We start from the raw sequence: 10,319 nt of genomic DNA on the forward strand, positions 1-10,319 counted from the left end.
AGATACTGACTAGGCATGTGGAGATTAATCGATACGGATCGGTACCTAGATACAAAGGTGCGTGATGTGAGTGCATCTGTTCATTCAGTGTGCATCGATTCAGTTGACGGTTGAAATTGTGATGGATCGCTCGCTGCCTGCTTGCATCGATTTTTTTCCGATGCACATTGAATGCACCACGGACGGAAGCCAGAAAGCATATTTCTACCACAACAAAAATTATGACATCAGTGACCGTTGTTTTTGAGATGTTTATCAGGAAATGATCATTGTGATTTCCAGATTTTTTAGATTATGTCTCTCACGGTGGACATGCACCTAAGATGAAAATTTCAGACCCCTCCATGATTTCTAAGTGGGAGAACTTGCAAAATTGCAGGGTGTTCAAATACTTATTTTCCTCACTGTATATATATACACGAGGGCTGTCCGTAAAGTATAGGTCCTTTTTATTTTTTTCAAAAACTATATGGATTTCATTCATATGTTTTTACGTCAGACATGCTTGAACCCTCGTGCGCATGCGTGAGTTTTTCCACGCCTGTCGGTGACGTCATTCGCCTGTGAGCACTCCTTGTGGGAGGAGTCGTCCAGCCCCTCGTCGGAATTCCTTTGTCTGAGAAGTTGCTGAGAGACTGGCGCTTTGTTTGATCAAAATTTTTTCTAAACCTGTGAGACACATCGGTTTTCAGTGAAAATTTTAACAGCTGATGAGAGATTTTGAGGTGATACTGTCGCTTTAAGGACTTTTCACGGTGCGAGACGTCGTGCAGCGCTCTCAGACAGCATCATCAGCCTGTTTCAAGCTTAAAACCTCCACATATCAGGCTCTATTGATCCAGGACGTCGTGAGAGAACAGAGACGTTTCAGAAGAAGTCGGTTTCAGCATTTTATCCGGATATTCCACTGTTAAAGGAGATTTTTTTAATGAAAGACGTGCGGACGGGTCCGCGCGTCGGGACACAGCCGACGTGGCGCGGCGGCACAGGAAAAACACCTCCGTGTTGATAACCATTTGTTAAAATCCAGTTGGCTTTTGATGGCTTTCAGTGGATTGAGTATATGAGAAATTGTTTATCAGCTGGAGATGTTCCAACTTGTCCTCAAGGCTTCCAACAGAGGTGTTTTTCCTGTGGTGGAGCGTCGCGGCGGCTGCGAGCCGACGCTGCAATCCGCCCGCACGTCTTTCATTAAAAAAATCTCCTTTAACAGTGGAATATCCGGATAAAATGCTGAAACCGACTTCTTCTGAAACTTCTCTGTTCTCTCACGACGTCCTGGATCAACAGAGCCTGAAATGTGGAGGTTTTCAGCTTGAAACAGGCTGACGACGGCGCCTGAGAGCGCTGCGCGATGTCTCGCACCGTGGGAAGTCCTTAAAGCGACAGAATCACCTCAAAATCTCTCATCAGCTGTTAAAATTTTCACTGAAGACCAGCTTAATTTTTCGAACCATGTCCACTTCGATGTGTCTCACAGGTTTAGAAAAAATTTTGATCAAACAAAGCGCCAGTCTCTCAGCAACTTCTCAGAAAAAGGAATTCCGACGAGGGGCTGGACGACTCCTCCCACAAGAAGTGCTCACAGGCGAATGACGTCACCGACAGGCGTGGAAAAACTCACGCATGCGCACGAGGGTTCAAGCATGTCTGACGTAAAAACATATGAATGAAATCCATATAGTTTTTGAAAAAAATAAAAAGGACCTATACTTTACGGACAGACCTCGTATATATATATATATATATATATATATATATATATATATATATATATATATATATATATATATATATATAATTCTGTAAAAATTACAGTGAATATGTAAATGGTTTTACATAAAAATGTGTAAATTTTACAGCATAAACCTGTTGTAATTTTATTGTCTATTTAGAAGATAAAATCTCTAACATGGTCACCTTATGTTTAAATATGCTCAAAATGTACTTTAAATAGACACATCCCCTCTTTTTCAAACCCTTAATTATCAGTATCTTATTGTATTTGTGAAAATTCTAATCAAAGTCTAACTGTATTGTACAGTTTGTGGTATTAGTTTTTGTGTGTTTAAACTACAGTCATTTGTAAATTCCACAATGGTATATGATTATTTTAACATATTTGTACTGTTAAATTCACAGTTCGGTTTAGTTCCACATTATTGTTGGATATTAAACAATACTCCATTGGTTTTCGTTTTACAGTTTTTTTAATGTATTAATTTCACAGGATTTCCCCGTTAATTTCACAGACTTTTTACAGTGTAGTTAATGATGTTTTTTGTAAAGCTCAGTCATTGATTAAGTGGCTCGTTTTAGCTGTGAACACAAGAAATTCAACAGATACATTGATAATAGAAATAATGACCGTTGAAGCCACGTGTACGGGACTAAAATTGCTTTTATTGATGTACTTTCACAGGTTACATGTACATTTTGCTGCTTCCTTGATATCTGCATTTTGGTCTCTACACTGGATGTTAGTCTTGGATGCTTTGAAGCAATGAAGCTCCTGACATGAAGCACCTTTATTCTTCAGTCAGATGAGCGACAAATGTCAGTTTCCCTGCACGTCTCCGGCTGTTTTTGGCACTAATGTTGACTCCAGCTGCAGCTTTTCTTTGGTAACGTTAAACGGCCGTTGCGTCTGGAGGACAGGGGTCCAACATGATGCTGTTTGGGTCACTCACTGTCATCGTACCGTAAGATGAGTCAAAGCCAGTGTCATCATCATGAAACCTTTGATATGTTATATCCATGTCGCGGCTGTCCCCTATGGGCTCCTTTTTGTGCAGAACCTCCTTTCTGTACAGCCTGTAGACCAGGATGAAGACGCCGGCCTCAGCTGCTTGGAACAGGGCATAGAGCAGAGGGAACATGTACAACCCGCCCATCAGGTGTGGTGGGAAAGCCAGCTTCAGGATTGCCGTGCACAGTTGCACGTTCTGGCATCCCGTCTCCAGAGACACCGATCTGCGGCTGTTGGGCGGCAGGTGAAAGAGCACGGCTAGGCCGTAACCGGCTGCATACCCACACAGAGGCATCAGCACGGCCACCATGTAGACAGACAGTGGGATGGTGGCCAGCAGCTCTGGTCCCAGCATGGCCCCGGTCAGGATGAACAGCATCACCAGAGTGACCAGCAGAGACCACAGGGACGCCTGCAAACACAAGAGTGTGCTGGTTACACCTCACTGTGGCGTTTTGTTGCACTCTGCTCCATCTGTCTTACTTACTCTCAAATATAAGAATTCCTCTTTTAGCAGAATGCAGCGGCTATTGAAGCTCAAGGTCATACTTCAGTATTTGACTCACATTTTGTTATGTTGAAAGTCACAACAAAGTAAAATAAACCTCTTTGGCTTCTGTATATTAAAATTTCTAAGTGTATGTCATTTGAACTAAATAAAAAAAAATATCTGCAACATCAAAACAAAGGATGTATAAGTACATACAGTTCTCAAAACTGGGGGGCTGTGTAAGGAGGAGAGGGGTGAGGGAAGCCACCAAGACAAACTCTGAAGGAGTTACAGGCTAGTGTACTTGTAGAAGTACTTTCATAAACAAAACATTAAATCTACACTGGAAAAAAGGAAAACATGATTTAAATGTGTTTTGGTTGCATATGATCAGAATATGTCCAAAAAGCTGAATTTTCTTGTTTTGTTATTTGAATAGATTCTGTTCATGTGCAGCCAATGTACATATTTAAATCAAGTAAATCCAACAGATTTTTTTCAGTGTGCCTTCTGTTAGCTGAAACGTAATGTGTTAAATAATCCTTCTCTGCTCCACTCCACCATGAAGCTGTATAACTGGTAACAAATGTTGCACTGTGCACAATTTCAGCACTCACAGCCACTTTAAGCCAATAACTCCTTCAGAGCTTTCATGGGTGTCTTGGTGGTTTCCCTCACTCAGCACAGTTCTTGAAAACTGTCTTCTCCAGATGAGTTAACCATACAGTACCATACCGTTTGTGTTTGCAGCCAGTCTGCTCTGGGTGCACCTGATCTCATCAGATCTCAGAAGTGAAGCAAAGTAGGTCCTGATTAGTACTTGGCTGGGATATGGCTTGGAAAGACCAGGGACTGTGTGTGTTTCTCCATGTAGAAATGGAATTACATCAGAAAGGGCATCCAGTGTAAAACTTGTGCCAATTTCCAGTGCAAACCTGAACCGTTTTTGCTGTGGTGACCCCGAACAAAGTGGGGCAGCTGAAAGACAAACAACAACCAAACTGTTTGTATTTCTTAAAGACTGATGTAAATAAAGTGCAAAACATAGTCAGTGACTTGGAAATGTTCATGTATCCATCCCCTGACTTGTCTAAAAAAAAAAGTGGCTGTAGAAGTGATGATTTAGTTTATTGTACTACTGGAGGCACAAACTTATCCATTCTACTGTTTTGGTTTAGATATTTTTTTTATTCAATTTATGTCATGTTGTAGAGATTTGGTTTCACTGTGTGTTTAACATTAAAGGAATAATTATAGAAGTTTAAATATAATGAAGACTGATTTTTTTTTTTTGTTATTTAATGTCATAAACATGAAAATGCATAAAACCTCAATAGTTCCACAAACTTTTTCACAGTACTGCAAATGTAGTTTTATATTATATATTAAACACAGTTATTAAAATATATGCAATATTGTCTCCCTAAGCACGTCCTCTAGACACATCCACCTAGGAGGAGGCCACGGGGAAGACCTAAGACTGCATGGCTGGAGGGAGCTGGCTTTGGAATGCCTTGGAATCCCCAAGGAAGAGTTACAGGGGTTGGTCGGGGATAGGGAAGTGTGGGAGGAGCTGCTTGGTCAGCTGCCACCATGACCCAGACACAGACCCAGATAAGTGACAGAAAATGAATGAATGAAAATGTTTTATTTTGAAAAAATAGTATATTAAAAAATGTATCTTTCAATAACCAGGATAATAATCATTAAAGATTGAATTGATCATGAATGTTATAATTCATCCAAAATGACTGTATAATTTGTGTGCAGTAGTGTGTATAAAAAAAAACAAGGAAGGGTACCTGGCATGAAACCTGGCACTGTGTCCTGGGAAACCGGGACACAGATCAGATCCACTGTGTCCCGGTTTCCCGGGACACAGTGGATCTGAAATGTTTTGAAACATTTGAACATAATGAAAAACCACATGATTATAAAGATTTCTTCAAAACATATTAAATCTATGCTGATACATATACAAACTATAATCCAGCAAACCAGCTATGTAATGTGTGAGTGTCTTATACGAGGTCTGTCAAAGTAACAGTCCTTTTTATTTTTTTCAAAAACTATATGGCTTTCTTTCATATGTTTTTACATCAGACAAGCTTGAACCCTCGTGCGCATGCGTGAGTTTTTCCACACCTGTCGGTGACGTCATTCGCCTGTGAGTACGCCTTGGGAAGGAGTGGTCCCGCCCCCTCGTGGGATTTTCATTGTCTGGAAATGGCGGAATGATTTGGACTTTTTTCCATCAGAATTTTTTAGAAGCTGTTAGAGACTGGCACCTGGAAACCATTCGAAAACATTTATCTGGCTTTCGGTGAAAATTTTACGGGCTTCACAGAGAATAAGGTCTGTTATTACAGCTTTAAGGACCCCTTTAAGGACGCTCGGCGCCGCGCTCCGACAACGCGGCACAAGCCACCGGACCATTTCTAAACGGATGGCTCTGTGGATACGAGACCATCGTGTGCTCTTTCTCTGGTTATCACAAGAGCTGGACATCAGCCATTTTCCGGCAGAATTCACTTTTAACAAGAGATTTTGTCATGGAAAGCCGCACGATGGCTTTGCGCGTAAAGACCGATTCGCTTTGGAAGCGAGACCAAGGAACACCTCCGTTTCGGCGTGTCAGAGGACAAGTTTGGACATGTCCAGCTCTCCACAATTTCACTGATACTTACTGAACTGGTAAGCATTGAAAGCCGAGATAGACATGCCCAAACTTGTCCTCTGACACGCCGAAACGGAGGTGTTCCTTTGTCTCGCTTCCAAAGCGAATCGGTCTTTACGCGCGAAGCCTCTGCGCGGCTTTCCATGATAAAATCTCTTGTTAAAAGTGAAATCTGCCGGAAAATGGCTGATGTCCAGCTCTTGTGATAACCAGAGAAAGAGCACACGACGGTCTCGTATCCACAGAGCCATCCATTTAGAAATGGTCCGGTGGCTTGTGCCGCGTCGTCACAGCTTGGAGCGTGGTGCGCCGAGCATCCTTAAAGCTGTCCTTAAAGCTGTAGTAACAGACCTTATTCTCTGTGAAGCCCGTAAAAGTTTCACTGAAAGCCAGATACATTTTTCGAATGGTTTCCAGGTGTCAGTCTATAACAGCTTCTGAAAAAATTCTGATGGAAAAAAAGTCCTTTTCATTCCTCCATTTCCAGACAATGAAAATCTGACGAGGGGGCGGGACCACTCCTTCCCAAGGCGTGCTCACAGGCGAATGACGTCACCGACAGGCATGGAAAGACTCACACATGCGTACGAGGGTTCAAGCATGTCTGACGTAAAAACATATGAATGAAATCCATATAGTTTTTGAAAAAAATAAAAAGGACCGTTACTTTATTGACAGACCTCGTATAGTGATATAAGTCCTTTAGAAACTATTATAAATACAACTGTCATAATTTCTGTTCAAACTTGAAAACAGTTGTTTATATACACAAATTATAGAAATGGAAAAATAAATGTATAAGCTTCAACAAGTAATATTTGTCATCCACTTGATACTGGGGCTTAGTAAATTAGTCATGATAGTCTGGAGAAGACATAACACATACTCATCAGTTGCATGGGGTAGCCTTCTAACTAATAATTTTTTTGGGCCACCTTTCCTCTGTTGTGAGAAATAAATACAAAGACACTGACATCCACAAAATTTACTTTTGATAGGAAAAAACTGACTTCACTTGCCACTTAATTTTACCCTTAATGTATCCAAAAACAAAACACTAATTTATAAGGGGGATGTCTTTATGCATAAAAATATGGCATGAGTGCTGCAACTATAGATGTAGTTTTGCAGCTATATCTACTGATTCACTGTGCCCTGGTTTCCCCTACTTTTGAGAGGTGGGGATGGACCAGTGTTGTCCTTTGATGGTTGTCACCCAGAACCAAAGCTGGTTTTGCAGTGTGGTGGGTGTGGTGAGGTGCATCGCCCAGATCTGACCTAACAGGCACAACAAACTATTAAGCTTAATCACTGATAAACAATTATAACATAATTAAATAAATATTATTGTAACATCTTATTACATAAATCAAAGTGTGTTTCACTTTAAGGTTTTACTCACAGAATATAATAATCTCTCGCCATAAAAAAGAAAACCCAAGAACCATTTTCCACTGGAAAAAAAATCTGTTCACGCACAAAAGCCGAAAATCACATCAGCGCATCTCATATTTATGAATACGTGCGTGCGCGCGTGGTTCTGCAAATCCCAATCACTGTGGATACTTGTAGACACGCACGCGCTTGATCCCCACACCGCCCACACGGGCACGCCCTAAATAAACTGTTTACGTGAGCGTGCGTGCATCTGTCTGAAGCGCAGTTAAACCAAAAACCACACGACGTCCTTCAGCGCGCACGGCTGCGGCTGTTTGTCGCACTGATGATGAGCCTTGAAATAAAATTACAGAGCTCTGGGAGGGGTGGGGTGCTATATATCCCAGCAGTCAAAGTGCGTGAGGCGGGGTACACCCTGGACAGGACGCCAGTCGTCGCAGGGCCACATACAGACAGACAGACACATTCACACCCGAACTAAATTAAATTATTAAAGAATTTAAAGTTTCCAGTTCACCTAACCCGCATGTGTTTGGATGTGGGAGGAAGCTGGAGCACCCGGAGGGAACCCACACAAACACGGGGAGAACACACAAGCTCCACACACAACCAGGTGGGAATCGATCCCATGACTTTCTTGCTGTGAGGCAACAGTGCCAACCGCTAATCCACCGTGGTATAATTAAAAATAAAAGAATCAAACACGGTTTTAAAAAAACTAACGTTTTAATCAGATCTCATATCATAAAAGGGAGGGGCCGCTGACGTCACAATGCTTGCGGCAGCGCCTCCGAATTAATTACACGGACAGTTACGCAGCGCGCTTTTACGCAGAAGTGCGTGTTTTTAATAAATTCTGATATGACACAATTACGTTATTTATAGCTTTAAAAATTACCTTCAAAACAACATCTGCCACTCTCGTGCAGCGGTACCTCAAGACAACTCCTAAACCAATGGGGATGAGGGTGCTGCACAGGGTGAGGATGATGGCACCGAAGGGCAGCAGGTCGACCACAGGCGTGTTGATCCACGCCCGACTGTAGATCCACAGACACAGCGGCATCAGCACGAGCGCCAGCAACGTGGACGAGATGGTCATGATGATGCTGAGGAGATGAAGGCACAACATTACAGGACGGATGGAAGCATGGACCACTTTAGAGCCGTGCGTAAAGTTTGCGTAATTCTCCACCAGCTCAGCTGATGTGAGAAGCGGTTGGTCTACCTGAGGTTCATCTCTCCGTTCACCAGCAGGGTCATGATATTTGACAGGTTCCCTCCTGGGCAGCAGCCGCACAGCAGAACCGCCATGGCTGCTACGTCATCCAGAGAGAAAGTTAAGGCCAGCAGAAAGGCCACCAGGGGCATGATGACAAACTGGCACACGAGCGCCAGCAGCACGCCGACGGGTCTGCGGAGGTGCTCTCCGAGCTGGCTGAGCTCCACCGTGCAGCCCAGCCCCAGCATGGTGAAGCACAGGACCAGCCCCACGAACACGTTGATCCCATGACTGAGCGGGGAGTCCCAGAAGGCGGGCAGCAGGTAAGAGGAGTCCGACGGAGGAGCGGCCACCAACCTCGTTCCGCCGCCGCTCCCTCGTAACCCTGACGCGGTCACATCATCCGGGGAGTCATCCACGTGCCCACCGTGCTTCAAAGTGTCATTCAGGAGAAAGTGCGTAGGCAGACCGGAGCTGTCCATGGTGCAACAGGAGGATAGAGGCGCACCGCGAACTGCTTCCTGCGTAAAAGTGGCGCTCGGTGTTTACGGGGGTCCAGCTGAGTGGACGGAGGATGCGACGGTGCCGAGTCTTAAGTGACTCGCGGAGACGGACACGGATTGGTTCTCTGACACACGCACACTGCCGGAGGAGAGTCTGCACGCAGCACGCGCCCTTCAGCAGGAGCGGACGGGCCAATCAGCGGTGCGCTTTTCTCCTGCGCTGCGCCCCATAAAAGGACGTGAATAAAAAGAATAGTAATAAAAAAAATTGACGGCTCCATTAATAAAACTCCACCCACCAGATGCTCCTCTTAAGTTAAAAATAGATCACTGACGCATATTGAAATGTGTCCGTCTTTATTACAGCAAACTGAAATTCTTCATCTTTCTAACTTTATAACCTTCAACCAGGAGGTGTTTTGCTATTTTCATTCACGTTTGTCGGTTTATTAGAAAGATGACTGAAATACATAAATCAACAAATAATGAAAGCGTCCACCAAAATAAAGGGCAGGTCCACCAAAAGGAGAAGAGTCCGGACACATGAAACACAGTCAATTATGCAAATTAAGGGTCACCAGGGGAGCTGGAGCCTATTCGGGCAGTTAGTGGGTGACAGGTGGGTACAACCTGGACAGGACAAGGACACACAGACACAGTCACACTTTCAGGCCTACAGTCAGTTTAGAGTCACCACTTCACCTAACCTGCATGTTTTTCAAAGCGGGAGGAATAGGGGTCCACACAAACACAGGGACAATATGCAAACTCCATATGTCCAGGCAGGAAGCCATCCCAAGAACTTCTTGCTGTGATACAACATTGCACCACCACGCCATCCACATGAAACATAGTGTGTGAAAATCACTTTCTTTCCAGCTTTTTCCACATTTGTGTGGGGTCAAACAGAAAAATTTGTCCCATTTAAAAGAACAATCTGTCCCATCAAAGGGAGCAGTAGCTCCCAAAGCTGAGCAGTTGCCAGTATCCTGATGTAGGGCAGCGTTTCTCGATCGTGGTCCTCGGGACCCAACATACTGCACATTTTCTGTCTGTTCCTGAACTAATCAGAGCAGATCAGCTCAATTAGGGATGTTAGGGGTGCTTTTGATTAACAGCTGACTGAGTGATGGAAAATTCCTGACTGAGCTGATCTGCTCTGATTAGTTTAGGAACAAATAGAAAATGTGCAGTACGTTGGGTCCCATGGACCAAGATTGGGAAACACTGCTGTTGACCCACAACATCACTGGGGGATCAAATAGAATAACTGACCAGGA

The 10,319-nt window shown here is 43.6% G+C and overlaps 1 protein-coding gene across 1 annotated transcript; it reads right to left on the reverse strand.

Annotated features, from left to right (window-relative positions):
• Positions 1-2,386: 2,386 nt before the first annotated feature.
• slc10a4 (solute carrier family 10 member 4) lies at positions 2,387-9,218 on the reverse strand. Its single transcript, XM_034180532.1, has 3 exons — positions 8,543-9,218; positions 8,213-8,423; positions 2,387-3,161 (listed from the first exon to the last, which is right to left on the reverse strand). Exons 1-3 carry the CDS (start codon positions 9,016-9,018, stop codon positions 2,631-2,633), a joined length of 1,218 nt encoding a protein of 405 aa, XP_034036423.1. The 5' UTR covers positions 9,019-9,218; the 3' UTR covers positions 2,387-2,630.
• Between the last annotated feature and the right edge of the window lie 1,101 nt (positions 9,219-10,319).

This window comes from Thalassophryne amazonica, chromosome 10 (assembly GCF_902500255.1).
Source record: "Thalassophryne amazonica chromosome 10, fThaAma1.1, whole genome shotgun sequence".
Taxonomy (NCBI): Eukaryota; Metazoa; Chordata; class Actinopteri; order Batrachoidiformes; family Batrachoididae; genus Thalassophryne; species Thalassophryne amazonica.